This window comes from Salmo trutta, chromosome 36, assembly GCF_901001165.1.
Source record: "Salmo trutta chromosome 36, fSalTru1.1, whole genome shotgun sequence".
NCBI lineage: Eukaryota > Metazoa > Chordata > Actinopteri > Salmoniformes > Salmonidae > Salmo > Salmo trutta.
Window position 1 is genome coordinate 14,245,464 of NC_042992.1, and position 17,561 is coordinate 14,263,024.

Sequence of the window (17,561 nt, forward strand, 5' to 3'; positions counted from 1 at the left end):
TCCCACCGTACCTTCTCCGCTGTGCAATCCGGTTTCCGAGCCGGTCACGGGTGCACCTCAGCCACGCTCAAGGTACTAAATGATATCATAACCGCCATCGATAAAAGACTGTACTGTGCAGCCGTCTTCATCGACCTGGCCAAGGCTTTCCACTCTCTCAATCATCGTATTCTTATCGGCAGACTCAATAGCGTTGGTTTTTCTAACGACTGCCTCGCCTGGTTCACCAACTACTTTGCAGACAGAGTTCAGTGTGTCAAATCGGAGGGCATGTTGTCCTGACCTCTGGCAGTCTCTATGGGGGTATCATAGGGTTCAATTCTCGGGTCGAATCTTTTCTCTGTATATATCAATGATGTCGCTCTTGCTGCGGGCGAATCCCTGATCCACCTCTATGCAGACGACACCATTCTGTATACTTCTGGCCCTTCCTTGGACACTGTGCTAACTAACCTCCAAACGAGCTTCAATGCCATACAACACTCCTTCCGTGGCCTCCAACTGCTCTTAAACACTAGTAAAACCAAATGCATGCTTTTCAACCGTTCGCTGCCCGCACCCGCCCGCCCGACTAGCATCACCACCCTGGACGGTTCCGACCTAGAATATGTGGACCACTACAAATACCTAGGTGTCTGGCTAGACTGTAAACTCTCTTTCCAGACTCATATTAAACATCTCCAATTCAAAATCAAATCTAGAATCGGCTTTCTATTTTGCAACAAAGCATCCTTCACTCACGCCGCCAAACTTACCCTCGTAAAACTGACTATCCTACCGATCCTCGACTTTGGCGATGTCATCTACAAAATAGCTTTCAATACTCTACTCAGCAAACTGGATGCAGTCTATCACAGTGCCTTCCGTTTTGTTACCAAAGCCCCTTATACCACCCACCACTGCGACCTGTATGCTCTAGTCGGCTGGCCCTTGCTACATATTCATCGCCAGACCCACTGGCTCCAGGTCATCTATAAGACTATGCTAGGTAAAGCTCCACCTTATCTCAGTTCACTGGTCATGATAACAACACCCACCCGTAGCACACGTTCCAGCAGGTATATCTCACTGATCATCCCCAAAGCCAACACCTCATTTGGCCGCCTTTCATTCCAGTTCTCTGCTGCCAGTGACTGGAACGAATTGCATAAATCGCTGAAGTTGGAGACTTTTATTTCCCTCACCAACTTTAAACATCAGCTATCTGAGCAGCTAACCGATCGCTGCAGCTGTACATAGCCCATCTGTACATAGCCCACCCTATTTACGTACCTCATCCCCACACTGTTTTTATTTTATTTACTTTTCTGCTCTTTTTGCACACCAGTATCTCTACATGCACATCTTCATATGCTCATTTATCACTCCAGTGTTAATCTGCTAAATTGTAATTATTTGCTCCTATGGCCTATCTATTGCCTACCTCCTCATGCCTTTTGCACACACTGTATATAGACTTTCTTTTTTCTACTGTATCATTGACTTGTTTATTGTGTTATTGGCTTGTTTGTTTACTCCATGTTGTTGTTGTCTGTGTTACACTGCTTTGCTTTATCTTGGCCAGATCACAGTTGTAAATGAGAACTTGTTCTCAAATTGACTACCTGGTTAAATAAAGGTGAAATAAAAAATAAAAATAAAAAAAGTATTCAGACCCTTTATTCAGTACTTTGTTGAAGCACCTTTAACAGCAATTACAGCCTCAGGTCTTCTTTAGTATGACGCTACAAACTTGGCACACCGATGGGGAGTTTCTCCCATTCTTCGCTTCATATCCTCTCATGCTCTGTCAGATTGGATGGGAAGTGTCACTGCACAGCTATTTTTCAGGTCTCTCCAGAGATTTTCGATTTGGTTCAAGTCCGGGCTCTGGCTGGGCCACTCAAGGACATTCAGAGACTTGGCCCGAAACCACTTCTGCGTGTCTTGGCTGTGTGGTTCAGTTCGTTGTCCTGTTGGAAGGTGAACCTTCGCCCCAGTCTGAGGTTCTGAGCGCTCTAGAGCAGGTTTTCATCAAGGATCTTTCTGTACTTTGACTAATCTCCCAGTCCCTGCTGCTGAAAAACATCCCCACAGCATGATGCTGCCACCACCATGCTTCACCGTAGGGATGGTGCCAGGTTTCCTCAAAACGTGACGCTTGGCATTCAGGCCAAAGAGTTCAATCTTGGTTTCATCAGACCAGATAATCTTCTTTCACATGGTCTGAGAGTCCTTTAGGTGCCTTTTGGTAAACTCCAAGCGGGCTGTCATGTGCCTTTTACTGAGGAGTGGCTTCCGTCTGGCCACTCTACCATAAATGCCTGATTGATGGAGTGCTGCAGAGATGGTTGTCCTTCTGGAAGGTGCTCCCATCTCCACAGAGGAACTCTGGAGCTCTTTCAGACTGACCATCGGGTTCTTGGTCACCTACTTCCCTGACCAAGGCCCTTCTCCCCCGATTACTCAGTTTGGCCGGGCGACCAGCTATATGAAGAGTCTTGGTGGTTCCAATCTTCTTCCATTTAAGAATGATGGAGGACACTGTGTTCTTGGGGACCTTCAATGCTGCAGACATTTTTTGGTACCCTTTCCCAGATCTGTGCCTCGACACAATCCTGTCGCTGTATGTAGCTTGTAGACACAATGCACAGAACTGTTTTCATATGCACTACCTCTTATACTTTGGATAACCCCTCTTGAAGACCCCCCCCCCTGCTTTGATTGCCATACAAACATATGATAATATGTATATTGTAAAACATCTTGTTAAGGATGTCTTTATCAAATAGTTGTATTTGATAGGGGTTAACCCCTTCTTAAAGACTACCTCCCACCAAAACATTAGATTTACCAACATATGTCTGATTAAATGGATCTCTACAGAGATTCATGGGGCCTGGGTCCTCCTGTGCACAGCAGCATCTCCCAGACAATAAAGTCACGGTAAAGGAGAACATTCCTGTTGTGATTTATCTGAAGAAGTTAAGCCAAGGGGATTAACTGTACTCTAAGTAATAAATAATTGAGGCCGATCGTTTGAAGCCAAAATGAAGGATCTGCATCTCTTAATTCATTTCAGTTTTTGAGAAATTCTTGAACGGCAACCAAAGATGAATTAAGGTAAAATCAAGGTAAGCAACAAATTCTTTATTAAAAAACAATACTCAAATTTCATGACAAACACACAAACACACGAAAGAACACATGAACACACACACACACACACACACACACACACACACACACACACAGACACACACACACACACACGAACACGCACACGCACACACACACACACACACGCACCCGCTCAAGCATGGCACAAAAACCAACATAGACACCCTGGTCCAAGATGGTCAGTAGAGATAAATACTCTGAATCTGATCCCAGCTCTGTTTCCAACTTTACAGACTGCAGTTTGTCTGCACTGGTCCCACAGGTTCTGTTGGGTTCTGGTCCATCTGACATGGGTCTGAGTCAGGAGTAGGCCAAATCTGGTTCAGGTCTGAGTCAGTACGGTGAGAACAGAACTGATGTATGTGCCGTACGGAGAGGTCCTGGGGCAGGATGTAATAGGGTCTGGTGGAGGGGCTGAGTCTGAAAGAGGGCGGAGCCAGATGTAGGGGCAGGGCGCAAATGGAATGGGGACAGGTTTGCCATGGCAGCAGCAGCAGCGAGGGAGAGATGGCGCTGTAAGAGGCACGAGACGAGAGGCTTCGCCAAGTCCTGCTCCTTCCTCAGAGTGATCCCAACCTGGAAACCACACACAGCGTGATCAAAACCATTCTACAATTAAATCACAACATGATCACAACCAGTCTACATTTAAATCACAACATGATCACAACCAGTCTACATTTAAATCACAACATGATCGCAACCAGTCTACAATTAAATCACAGCGTGATCGCAACCATATCGCTATCACACCTGTTCCACAATCTACAACAGTTTGCAAAACAACTCCAATCCAATCATACCAGATGTAAACCACAAACAAAACCTCCAGTAAAGTACTGCCAAAAGACAATAATGTGGTACTCACTGTATGTAGATTCTGGTTGCGTTGAGGCGGCAGACCATAGGGGCTAAACTTGGGCTTGGCTGGCTTCCCTGCTGCACGGTCTTTATGCCTTCTACTGCTGATGTGCTGAGGAGAGAGAGGGGGCGGGGTGGAGAGAGGAGGAGGGGCGACAGGGATGCGGGAGAAGGAGATGTCTTAGCCACATGGGTCAGTCTAGCTCATAGATTCATCAGGTCACGGGAAATTAATGGAAACACTAAACCTAATTAAAATCCCACTTTTTCCTCTCATCTCTGGAACGCAGATGTATAAATATTCATAAAAGGGCAGATTTCAGTTTAAATACAGTATACAACTAACCTGTTTGAGTTGTGTCTCGGAGTTGACGTGCACATCGCAGATCTCACAGTGGAAAGTTTTGTTCTGTAGCCCAGTCGACACCTCAGTGGGAGTGGCCAGCTTGGCTTTGACCCCTGACCTGGGGAATGACTTTATGGCTCCGTCGCCGCTCCTGGCCTCCAGCATTGTCTTGTGTTTCGTGCCTGACAGGGTGAAAGGTCAGATGGGTCAAAGGTTAGAAGCAGAGACGCCAACTAAGTACAGTATTAACAAAGTGGGACATCTGGCTACAACATAAAGGTGCATCTCAATGGGGAGGATGACGATGGCAATAATGGCCTAACCCTTGGGGATAGGGAGTGAGTGATCGATTGGTGTGGTATTGACCTGATGAGAGCAATGATTAAGAAGACGGACTTGTTGCAACATGATGATGACACACACCTGTACACAAACAGGTCAGCAAAGCTTCATTCTCACCGCTGATGTGAGCCTGTAGCTGGGATGCAGAGTTGACCGCCACCTTGCAGAGAGAACAGTATAGTAGCCTCTTAGCCTTCTTTTCCTCCGACTCTACAACCTCCTCCACCACTCCATCCATCTCCTTCTCCAGCAGGGGACAGAGTGACAAAGAGGGGTCAGAGGGCATTTCCATGGATACAGATGGGCAGCAGGTCGATGGAACCACCCCGGAGGCAGAGGGTGGTGACAACACGGCTCCGGCTGTGACATCTACACAGAAGAATAGAAAAGAGCATCGTGATAAGGGTTTATCCCTCCATTTTCTGTCATCGTAAAATGAAAACGAATTTGAGTGTGGTGAACGGTGAATTAGTGGGGAGAGTGTTTGTGTGTGTGACAGTGGTGGTGAGAGAGAGGGGAGATAAGTTAACTCTGATGCTTTCTTCTCTCCTACATCAACCTCTAACAGAGTCTCTAATGCTGATTACCACTGCAGGGTCTGCGTCCCAAACGGCACCCTATTCACTATCTAGTGTACTACTTTTGACCAGGGCCCAGAGGGGTCTGGTCAAAAGTAGTGCACTATGTAGGGAAAAGGGTGCCATTTGGGACGCATCCCAAGTTTCTCAACTCTTACCATAACTCACTGAGACAGATAAAAGCACACCAGTGTCTATGAGATTCATTAGCTGTAATCTTGGTAATAATCAAAGGTTTCCTATGGGTAAATCCACTTGAATTCAATCACTTTTTGACAGCACCCCGTTTGATTTGAACAAAACCTTCATTACATACAGTATTTACCCATTGTTGACTTGCTCAGAAAGTTACTTTTTGGAACTGAATGCCAAAACATTCAAGAGATAGAAGTGCTGAAAGTTGACCTTTTTTGATCACTGGAAAAGATAAACGGTTGAGATTGATGTCTTTTAAAAGTTTACAAAAACAGGGTTGTCAAACAATTCTATAATGTATTGAATGTTTTATATATTTATTTATAGCAATTATGTAATTTTTGCCTTAAGCATCAATTATCTGAAACGTGTCCATATTCGCATATGTTGTAGCTTAGACCCTATTTTACATCATCTGAGGTGTTTGTGTTGTGCCAGCTATCGGTTGAGACAACATGCTCTTGAATACAGGGTGGGTGTCATGTTTTGACTGTTAAATGTACTAAAATGGGAATCAAATATACATTTCGACTTTCAAATAGTACCACAAAGATGGTTAGACATCCACACATCAGAGAATGTTGAGTTTAATGGGAAGATCTGTTGTTTTAAAATATACTGTCAATCCTCCATAGGAGACCTACAGATGTAGGATCTTAATTTGATCACTCTTTTGTTTCTGAGAATCTTCCTGCCCAGCAGGAAATGCAAACTTGTAGGGTATTTGAGTTTTGAAAGGCTTCTAAAGTTAATGTTAAAATTTCAATTCAATTTCAATGGTGTACCAGTTGAATTGCAATGGTCTGAAGGGATAGGTCCATTCTATGAATAATATTTCTATGATTGAAATGACACCCTGTATTCAAGACCATGTTGTGTCTCAACCAATGGCGGGCACAACACAAAAACCTCAAATCGGTTCTAAGCTACAACATATGTGAATATGAGAAGAATCAGAGACTTTAGATCATTGACATTAAAGGTTAAAAAAAATGATTGTTTTCATAAAAGACATAGACATAGATGTCTCATTGTATGATGGGGAATACAAAATGGGTCAACTTTGAGCACCTGTTTTGGCATTCAGGTCCAAAAAGTCACTTTCTGACCACTTCTTCCATGGTGTTAATTCATATGGATTTACCCCTATGGGAATCTGATTCGATTTTTCAGAGTGGGAAAATTAGAGGCTTGGATTGAGATGATTATACTCCATTATCTGCAGTGAGACAGACTGGAAGAAGGGAATTTGGGAACCTTGCCTTGGTAATGGTGATTAGGCCCGTGAGGGTTTGTTTGTTTGTTTTCATTGACTGTCTCTCTAAAATGGCAATAAGGCTGTTTGACAAAGTCATCATCACAAAGCTCCCTTGTTTCTTCCACACACAGAAAAACTAACTCTATCGCTATCACATTAATCAAAATGGTCTCTCACTATGTCGCATTATTATCAAACAATATGCCTCCCACTCTAAAACACTCATGCACACCAACAAATATGATAAGGGAATGGCATCAAACACATGGAAACCATGGAAACATGTGTTTGATGTATTTGATACCATTCCACTGATTCCGCTCCAGCCATTACCCCAATTAAGGTGCCACCAACCTCTTGTGATATAAAGGCACATACACACTCCCAGATCTGCAGAGATGAACAAACAACGCAAACTCCTAGAGCTGTGGACGCATACATACTCACAGATCTGCATACATTACAAACACACAAGTAAACGGCTGCTTTTGAACCTCTAAAGACTGAGAATATACAGTTGAAGTCGGAAGTTTACATACACTTAGGTTGGTGTTATTAAAACTCGTTTTTCAACCACTCTACAAATTTCTTGTTAACAAACTATAGTTTTGGCAAGTCGGTTAGGACATCTACTTTGTGCATGACACAAGTAATTTTTCCAACAATTGTTTTCAGACAGATTATTTCACTTATAATTCACTGTATCACAATTCCAGTGGGTCAGAAGTTTACATACACTAAGTTGACTGTGCCTTTAAATAGCTTGGAAAATTCCAGAAAATTATGTCATGGCTTTAGAAGCTTCTGATAGGCTAATTGACATCATTTGAGTCAATTGGAGGTGTACCTGTGGATGTATTTCAAGGCTTACCTTCAAACTCAGTGCCTCTTTGCTTGACATCATGGGGAAATCAAAAGAAATCAGCCAAGACCTCAGAAAAATAAAATTGTAGACCTCCACAAGTCTGGTTGTGTTTGGAGGAAAAATGGGGAGGCTTGCAAGCCGAAGAACACCATCCCAACCGTGAAACACCGGGGTGGCAGCATCATGTTGTGGGGGTGCTTTGCTGCAGGAGGGACTGGTGCACTTCACAAAATAGATGGCACCATGAGGCAGGAAAATTATGTGAATATATTGAAGCAACATCTCAAGACATCAGTCAGGAAGTTAAAGCTTGGTCGCAAATGGATCTTCCAAATGGACAATGACCCCAAGCATACTTCCAAAGTTGTGGCAAAATAGCTTAAGGACAACAAAGTCAAGGTATTGGAGTGGCCATCACAAAGCCCTGACCTCAAACCTATAGAAAATTTGTGGGCAGAACTGAAAAAGCGTGTGCGAGCAAGGAGGCCTAGAAACCTGACTCAGTTACACCAGCTCTGTCAGGAGGATTGGGCCAAAATTCACCCAACTTATTGTAGGAAGCTTGTGGAATGCTACCTGAAACTTTTGACCCAAGTTAAACAATTTAAAGGCAATGCTACCAAATACTAATTGAGTGTATGTAAACTTCTGACCCACTGGGAATGTGATGAAATAAATAAAAGCTGAAATAAATCATTCTCTCTACTATTATTCTGACATTTCACATTCTTAAAATAAAGTGGTGATCCTAACTGACCTAAGACAGGGAATTTTTACTAGAATTAAAGGTCAGGAATTGTGAAAAACTGAGTATAAATGTATTTGGCTAAGGTGTATGTAAACTTCCGACTGCAACTGTATGTATACATGTACATAGGGTCTGAATACTTATGTCAGTGTGATATTTTTAAATACATTTGCAAAAATTTCTAAAAACCTGTTTTTGCTTTGTCATTATGGTGTATTGTCTGTAGATTAATGAGGGGAAAAAAATATTTAATTCATTTTAGAATAAGGCTGTAATGTAACAGTATCCCTTCTTTCTTTTCTCTCCAAAACTCTTGAACGTGCCGTCCTTGGCCAGCTCTCCTGCTATCTCTCTCAGAATGACCTTCTTGATCCTAATCAGTCAGGTTTCAAGACTGGGCATTCAACTGAGACTGCTCTTCTCTGTGTCACGGAGGCTCTCCGCACTGCTAAAGCTAACTCTCTCTCCTCTGCTCTCATCCTTCTAGACCTATCTGCTGCCTTTGATACTGTGAACCATCAGATCCTCCTCTCCACCCTCTCCGAGCTGGGCATCTCCGGCGCGGCCCACGCTTGGATTGCGTCCTACCTGACAGGTCGCTCCTACCAGGTGGCGTGGCGAGAATCTGTCTCCGCACCACGTGCTCTCACCACTGGTGTCCCCCAGGGCTCTGTTCTAGGCCCTCTCCTATTCTCGCTATACACCAAGTCACTTGGCTCTGTCATATCCTCACATGGTCTCTCCTATCATTGCTATGCAGACGACACACAATTAATCTTCTTCTTTCCCCCTTCTGACAACCAGGTGGCGAATCGCATCTCTGCATGTCTGGCAGACATATCAGTGTGGATGACGGATCACCACCTCAAGCTGAACCTCGGCAAGACGGAGCTGCTCTTCCTCCCGGGGAAGGACTGCCCATTCCATGATCTCACCATCACGGTTGACAACTCCCTTGTGTCCTCCTCCCAGAGTGCTAAGAGCCTCGGTGTGACCCTGGACAACACCCTGTCGTTCTCCACTAACATCAAGGCGGTGACCCGATCCTGTAGGTTCATGCTCTACAACATTCGTAGAGTACGACCCTGCCTCACACAGGAAGCGGCGCAGGTCCTAATCCAGGCACTTGTCATCTCCCGTCTGGATTACTGCAACTCGCTGTTGGCTGGGCTCCCTGCCTGTGCCATTAAACCCCTACAACTCATCCAGAACGCCGCAACCCGTCTGGTGTTCAACCTTCCCAAGTTCTCTCACGTCACCCCGCTCCTCCGCTCTCTCCACTGGCTTCCAGTTGAAGCTCGCATCCGCTACAAGACCATGGTGCTTGCCTACGGAGCTGTGAGGGGAACGGCACCTCCGTACCTTCAGGCTCTGATCAGGCCCTACACCCAAACAAGGGCACTGTGTTCATCCACCTCTGGCCTGCTCGCCTCCCTACCTCTGAGGAAGCACAGTTCCCGCTCAGCCCAGTCAAAACTGTTCGCTGCTCTGGCACCCCAATGGTGGAACAAGCTCCCTCACGACGCCAGGACAGCGGAGTCAATCACCACCTTCCGGAGACACCTGAAACCCCACCTCTTTAAGGAATACCTGGGATAGGATGAAGTAATCCTTCTAACCCTCCCCCCTTAAAAGATTTAGATGCACTATTGTAAAGTGGTTGTTCCACTGGATATCATAAGGTGAATGCACCAATTTGTAAGTCGCTCTGGATAAGAGCGTCTGCTGAATGACTTAAATGTAAATGTAAATGTAAATGTAAAATGTGGAAAAAGTCAAGGGGTCTGAATACTTTCCCGAATGCACTGTTTTTAATATGTATTTAGGGTAATGTAGAGGGAGGAGAGTTTAATGCCTTTCAGCCTTTTAGTCCATCTGCTCTTTTTGACAGTGAGGATAGACAGGTGTACACAAACACATGCACATGTACTCATGAACGCACGCACACACTCACACACAGACGCATGTACGCACGCACGCAGTACACACAAGGGGAGAAAGACTGCCCCCTCTCATTGAAGCCACTGAAGTTCAAGGCCGACCACGGTACTGGTTGGCCTTAAGTAATAAGACAATCATGATGCCAATTATTGCTTCTAATACAGCAAATGTCCAAGAATGTATTATTTTAAAATCGCACACAGAAGAAGTTATAAAGATAATTGAGTTGCTAATGGCGGCCTTCAGCACATCGTTCAGCCTTCAACATGAGTTACTCAGTGAGAGGAGCAGCACTGAGCTACGTCACTTACTGGAGTGGCTCAAATTGTTCATGTTATGTCTCCACGAGACGCCATCTTAACCGTCTTCATTTGGCTCTAATGTGCTATTGAGTCTTCACATATGAATGAATGGTGTCATGTGATTGATGGATTTGTGCATTCATATATAGTCATTGACACACACACACAGACACACACACTAACCTGTTGAACTGGGTTCTGAGCTGGGCGGCACAGGGCAGGGTGATACGCTCTTGGTCGTGGTTTCCTTTGTTACTGTGTCGGGGGCTCTGGTCTTGCAGTCCGGTGGGTCGAGGGCTTTGAGCTTCTTGAAGTGTTTGGTACCATTGTAATGGGATGAGGCCTGGCTCTACACAGAGAGAATAGAACCAGAACCACTGAGTCACACAAGAGACAACAACTCCAATGACCATGCAGTAGTAAGAACTCAAGTCTATCTACTGGTCAATACCACACAACACTTAGTATATATCTACTGGTCAACACCACACTACACATAGTATATATCTACTGGTCAATACCACACAACACTTAGTATATATCTACTGGTCAACACCACACAACACTTAGTATATATCTACTGGTCAATACCACACAACACTTAGTATATATCTACTGGTTCACATCACACAACACTTAGTATATATCTACTGGTCAACACCACACAACACTTAGTATATATCTACTGGTCAACACCACACAACACTTAGTATATATCTACTGGTCAATACCACACAACACTTAGTATATATCTACTGGTCAACACCACACAACACTTAGTATATATCTACTGGTTCACACCACACAACACTTAGTATATATCTCCTGGTCAATACCACACAACACTTAGTATATATCTACTGGTCAACACCACACAACACTTAGTATATATCTACTGGTTCACACCACACAACACTTAGTATATATCTACTGGTCAATACCACACAACACTTAGTATATATCTACTGGTTCACACCACACAACACTTAGTATATATCTACTGGTCAACACCACACAACACTTAGTATATATCTACTGGTTCACACCACACAACACTTAGTATATATCTACTGGTTAAGTTCAAACTCTGCAAGCATCCCTGGTACTGCCCTGTATGAGGTGAAACCCCGCAGCATCCCTGGTACTGCCCTGTATGTGGTGAAACTCTGCAGCATCCCTGATACTGCCCTGTATGTGGTGAAACTCTGCAAGCATCCCTGGTACTGCCCTGTATGAGGTGAAACCCCGCAGCATCCCTGGTACTGGCCCTGTATGAGGTGAAACCCCGCAGCATCCCTGGTACTGCCCTGTAAGAGGTCAAACTCTGCCTACCTCTGAGTTGAACCTCAGTCGGCACACGACACACGATGAGCTGGGTTTCCTCATAAGGGGCGTGGTTAGTCCAAATCCTGGACCAATCTGGGATTTTTGAACGCGGTCCATCTGCAACAACAAGAGTGAAAAGGTGTTGAATTACTGTGGTATGGCTAGGGCAGAGGCTGAGGCAGAAGTGAAGGTTGAGCAAGATGTCAATGTTAAAGAGTACCTCAAATGCTCTCACACTAGGGCTGTGGCGGTCATGACATTTTGTCAGCTGGTGATTGTCAAGCAAATAACTGCCGGTCTCACGGTAATTGACCGTTAATGAACATAAACACATTTAGCATCTCGTGGCTTCCATGCATAGCCTACAAGCCACTGACGCAAACCTTTGGAATATCTACATTTTAAAAAGTCTAATAAATCAATATAATATAGCCTACACCATCACAATAAATCCATTATTTATTTTAGACAGGTCTAAAGAAACATGACATAAAGAAAATGTAGTCTATTTCAGTTGAACAGAATAGCATACTCTGAGCTATCCATATGTTAGGCCCAGGTCTGGCTATGCCATAAGGCCGTGGGCTACACTAGTTAATTTAGTAGACAAGATTTGCTGAGAATTCAGTGGCATTATTTTATATTATAGTATGAAGAATACAACTGAATATAGCTGAATAAAATAGAAAGGATATTTTCTACAAACGATTTGAGGGAGTGCGCACATGCGGCTATTCTGTGTTGAGTGGTTAACGAAGAAACTGGTCCTCCTATATGCTTGATTTAGGGTTATTTATGCAACTTTAGTTGTGATACAAACATTGGGCTATATGTTTTGATTTGAATACATTCCAAGGCTGCATCATGCGACTCTAATGATGATTTGAAAAAAGTCGCATGAAAGGCATGAGCTCTGCTTTATTTTTTGCGCAGGCTGCACACACTTTATCAGTCTTTAATTCACAATTTGACAAGCACTTGATAATGCCTCGATTTTCCCGGCAGCATCCCCTTTGTGTGATTGTTGTGCCCTTGGGCTGAATATAATAATTATAATACCCTTCGCCCAGGTGAGTGCTCCGAAGCACCTCTCACTCACATGGCTCTCTCAGATATCTAAATTCTTATTAAGCCCGTCATGTGATCGGGTCCTTCTCACAGGCTACAAGTGAAGACAGACATATCGGGGATGCAACTGCGCAATTCCGAGGTTGTCACGCATTGACCTTAAGAGATCCTTTTATGTCTCTATTTTGGTTAGTCAGGGTGTGAGTTGGGGTGGGCATTCTATGTCCTTTTTTCTATGCTTTGTGTTTCTTTGTTTTGGCCTGGTGTGGCTCTCAATCAGGGACAGCTGTACTTTGTTGTCGCTGATTGGGAGTCATACTTAGGCAGCCTGTTTTCTTTTGGGGTTTGTGGGTAGATCATTTCTGTTTAGTGTTTTGCACCTGACGGGACTGTTCGGTTGTTCTTTTGTTTTGCTTGTCGGATTTAGTGTTCAGTTTTATCATTAAAAATGACGAACACTTACCACGCTGCATTTTGGACTGATTTCTCTTCCCCTTCATCTGAGGACGACGAAGACCGTTACAGAGGTGCATATTGAAGAATTATCCATATTTACTATTCATTAGCCAACAAGATGAGTAAGCCTAACGAATATCAAAAGCACTAGCCTATGTCAATCTACTATCCTGCATAGTATAAAAGTTGACCTATTCTGTGCGAGAAATAAATAGTAGGCTATAGTAGGCTATAAGTGTGAATGTTCCAAAATGCAATCAATTAGCGGGAATTCTCAAAAGTGATCACAAATGCAATTATGCATGTAATGCTTTATTATAAAGGTGCATTTTTATGGTGAAAATGATCTTCCCCAAACTTTAAACTCAACCACTGTGTGTGTTACACCTGTTGTAAAGCGGATTAATGTGCTTCATTTTAAGAAGTTATTTGGCCCTTCAGTTGTGATACAAACCTTATCAAAACATATAGGCATATGGGCTAGGCTACATGACGTGTGCAATTATGATTTGAAAAAGTCAACAAAAAAAGGCATATGCTGTTTCTTGCCTTATTGCTATGGTGGCAAAATTAGAAACATTGTTATGCAAATACACTGTATGAGCCTTAAACCTGTACATTTCCACTGTCTGTTTCTCTCATGTAAGAAGCCATTGTTTTTTCCTCTCTTGTTTCTAAGTGACTTGGTCACGTGGGCAAATGCAAAGAGCCTCTAAGAATGACCACAATTTTTGGTCCATCCTGTTCTTTTCGTATCTTTCAAGGGCACAGCTGTGTGGAGATATGAAGAGAACAGAGGCTAGCTTGAGCCGCAGCGAACATTCTACCAGCAGAAAGGAGTAACAAAACTGGCGTTATCACTAGTTTGTGCGCTATGTTCCCATCATGATCTCAGATACCCGCTAAACTGCCATGTGGTTGTGGTTGTATTTTCCTATAAAGGCTGAGACCAACTCTTGCTTGTTTGGCTCTTAACTCTGCACTGTTGTTGAGTGGATTGTTAACCAGCTCCAGATTTGTAAACCTTATAATAAAAAGTGAAGAATCTGCAGTCACTCTTCCTTTTGATTAGAATTTCCACGACACTGCACAAGCTGGGCATCATTCACAAATGATAATATATAATTCCCAAGTAATAGGCTAATATCGTCACCCATCAGATTAATCTTGATTTAATCTTGTCTTTACATATACTAAATAATATACAGTACCAGTCAAAAGTTTGGGCACACCTACTCATTCAAGGGTTTTATCTTTATTTTTACAATGTTCTACATTGTAGAATAAGATTGAAGACATCAAAACTATGAAATAACACATATGGAATCATGTAGTAACCAAAAAAGTGTTAATCAAATCAATTTTTTTTTTTGATTTTAGATTCTTCAAAGTAGCCACGCTTTGCCTTGATGACAACTTTGCACACTTTTGGCATTCTCTCAACCAGCTTCCCCTGGAATGCTTTTCCAACAATCTTGATGGAGTTCCCACATATGCTGAGCACTTGTTGGCTGCTTTTCCTTCACTCTGCGGTCCAACTCATCCCAAACCATCTCAATTGGGTTGAGGTCAGGTGATTGTGGAGGCCAGGTCATCTGATGCAGAACGCCATCACTCTCCTTCTTGGTCAGATAGCCCTTACACAGCCTGTAGGTGTGTTGGGTCATTGTCCTGTTGAAAAACAAATGATAGTCCCAATAAGCGCAAACCAGATGGGATGGCATATCCCTGCAGAATGCTGTGATAGCCATGATGGTTAAGTTAAATTGAATTCAAAATAAATCACAGACAGTGTCACTAGCAAAGCACCCCCACACCATCACACCTCCTCCTCCATGCTTCATGGTGGGAACCACACATGAGGAGATCCGTTCACCTTCTCTGCGTCTCACAAAGACATGGCGGTGGGAACCAAAAATCAAAAATTTGGACTCATCAGACCAAAGGACAGATTTCCACCGGTCTAATGTCCACTGCTCGTGTTTCTTGGCCCAAGCAAGACTCTTCTTATTATTGGTGTCCTTTAGTAGTGGTTTCTTTGCAGCAATTCAACCATGAAGGCCTGATTCACACAGTCTCCTCTGAACAATTGATGTTGAGATGTGTCTGTTACTTGAACTCTGTGAAGCATTTATTTGGGCTGCAATCTGAGGTGCAGTTAAATCTAATGAACTTGTCCTCGGCAGCAGAGGTAACTCTAGGTCTTCCTTTCCTGTGGCGGTGCTCATGAGAGCCAGTTTCATCATAGCGCTTGATGGTTTTTGTGACTGCACTTGAAGAAACCTGCAAAGTTCTTAACATTTTCCAGATTAACTGATCCTCATATCTCAAAGTAATGATGGACTGTCGTTTCTCTTTGCTTATTTGAGCTGTTCTTGCCATAATATGGACTTGGTATTTTACCAAATACGGCTATCTTCTGTATACCACCCTTACCTTGTCACAACACAACTGATTGGCTGAAACGCATTAAGAAATTAACAAGGCACACCTGTTAATTGAAATGCATTCCAGGTGACTACCTCATGAAGCTGGTTGAGAGAATGCCAAGAGTGTGCAAAGCTGTCATGAAGGCAAAGGGTGGCTACTTTGAAGAATCTCAAATCTCAACTTTTTTGCTTAATATAATAAAGGAATAAAGAAAACCCTTGAATGGTACTGTATGTGTGAAATTTGTTTTGATTTTGAATAGACCATTATCATGCTCCTTTCTCAAAACAGGGGCAGGAGAAAAAATACATGTCATCTATGCACATAAATAGCGAATGGAGGACACTTTTCCCGTGGTTCATTTTCATGCCAGCCAGGTACTGTAGGCTATACTCCTGTTGTAAAGACAAGCAATGTGCTTAAGCATATTAGGAAAGTTGACAAATAGATATAGTAGGCTAGCCTATAGAAAGCTGATGGGTTCCTCCTCTTTTTAATAGAGGCCATCAAAACATTTCTCACGCAATTGCATACCCTATAGAAATGTTGCACAACATGAGCTCATGGGCTCTCATTAAGTGCTTGATTAGATTTTCAATTACATTTGCATTGATGCAGAGCGATAAGAGGGACAATAAAGTGCAGGCAGTTAGCAAGTTTGGTAGGCTACTAATGACCATCAGCAGCATCAGAGCTTGGAGAAGCCTAATTACCGTGACTAAATGGTCACAGGGAATTTGACTGTCGTCATGACTCCTGACCACCGGTGTGGCGTTAATATTGTTACCGTAACAGCCCTATCTCAGACTTAAACAGGCTTAGAGTAATGGTCCTTCCTTTACTTATAACAGATGGTGACCAATGCAGGCCTACCTTCCCAAACCAAACCAGAGGGAAAATGTGGTATGGATAGGGTTAAGAGTAGGGTTAAGAGTAGGGTTAAAAGTAGACTTACGAATATCAAATCAAATCTTATTTTTTATTTGTCACATACACATGGTTAGCAGATGTTAATGTGAGTGTAGCGAAATGCTTGTGCTTCTAGTTTCGACCATGCAGTAATATCTAACAAGTAATCTAACCTAACAATTTCACAACAACTTCCTTATACACACAAGTGTAAAGGAATGAATAAGAATATGTACAGAAAAATATATGAATGAGTGATTGCCGAACGGCATAGGCAAGATGCAGTAGATGGTATAGAGTACAATATATACATATGAGATGAGTAATGTAGGGTATGTAAATATTATATAAAGTGGCATTGTTTAAAGTGGCTAGTGATACATTTATTACATCAAGATGGCAAGATGCAGTAGATGGTATAGAGTACAGTATATACATATGAGATGAGTAATGTAGGGTATGAAAACATTATATAAAGTGCCATTGTTTAAAGTGGCTAGTGATACATTTATTACATAAATTTTTCCATTATTAAAGTGGCTAGAGTTGAGTCAGTATGTTGGCAGCAGCCACTCAATGTTAGTGATGGCTGTTTAACAGACTGATGGCCTTGAGATAGAAGCTGCTTGATGCACCTGTATTGACCTCGCTTTCTGGATGATTGCGGGGTGAACAGGCAGTGGCTCGGATGGCTGTTGTCCTTGATGATCTTTTTGGCCTTCCTGTGACATCGGGTGGTGTAGGTGTCCTGGAGGGCAGGTAGTTTTCCCCCGGTGA

General features: G+C 43.0%; 1 protein-coding gene across 2 annotated transcripts in view; it reads right to left on the minus strand.

The window, feature by feature from the left end:
• Nucleotides 1–3,111: 3,111 nt before the first annotated feature.
• Nucleotides 3,112–17,561, minus strand: part of LOC115175488 (zinc finger protein 385D) — a 34,971-nt gene continuing 20,521 nt past the window's right edge. The window contains exons 3-8 of one of the 2 annotated variants that reach the window (XM_029734742.1): nucleotides 11,928–12,038; nucleotides 10,779–10,944; nucleotides 4,790–5,077; nucleotides 4,367–4,548; nucleotides 4,028–4,132; nucleotides 3,112–3,735 (exon numbers count right to left, since the gene is read on the minus strand). In XM_029734742.1, the coding sequence (XP_029590602.1) occupies nucleotides 3,493–3,735; nucleotides 4,028–4,132; nucleotides 4,367–4,548; nucleotides 4,790–5,077; nucleotides 10,779–10,944; nucleotides 11,928–12,038 (1,095 nt within the window). In that variant the 3' untranslated portion in view covers nucleotides 3,112–3,492. The remainder of the gene's footprint in view (nucleotides 3,736–4,027; nucleotides 4,133–4,366; nucleotides 4,549–4,789; nucleotides 5,078–10,778; nucleotides 10,945–11,927; nucleotides 12,039–17,561) is intronic. The other variant, XM_029734743.1, reaches the window with a different exon arrangement.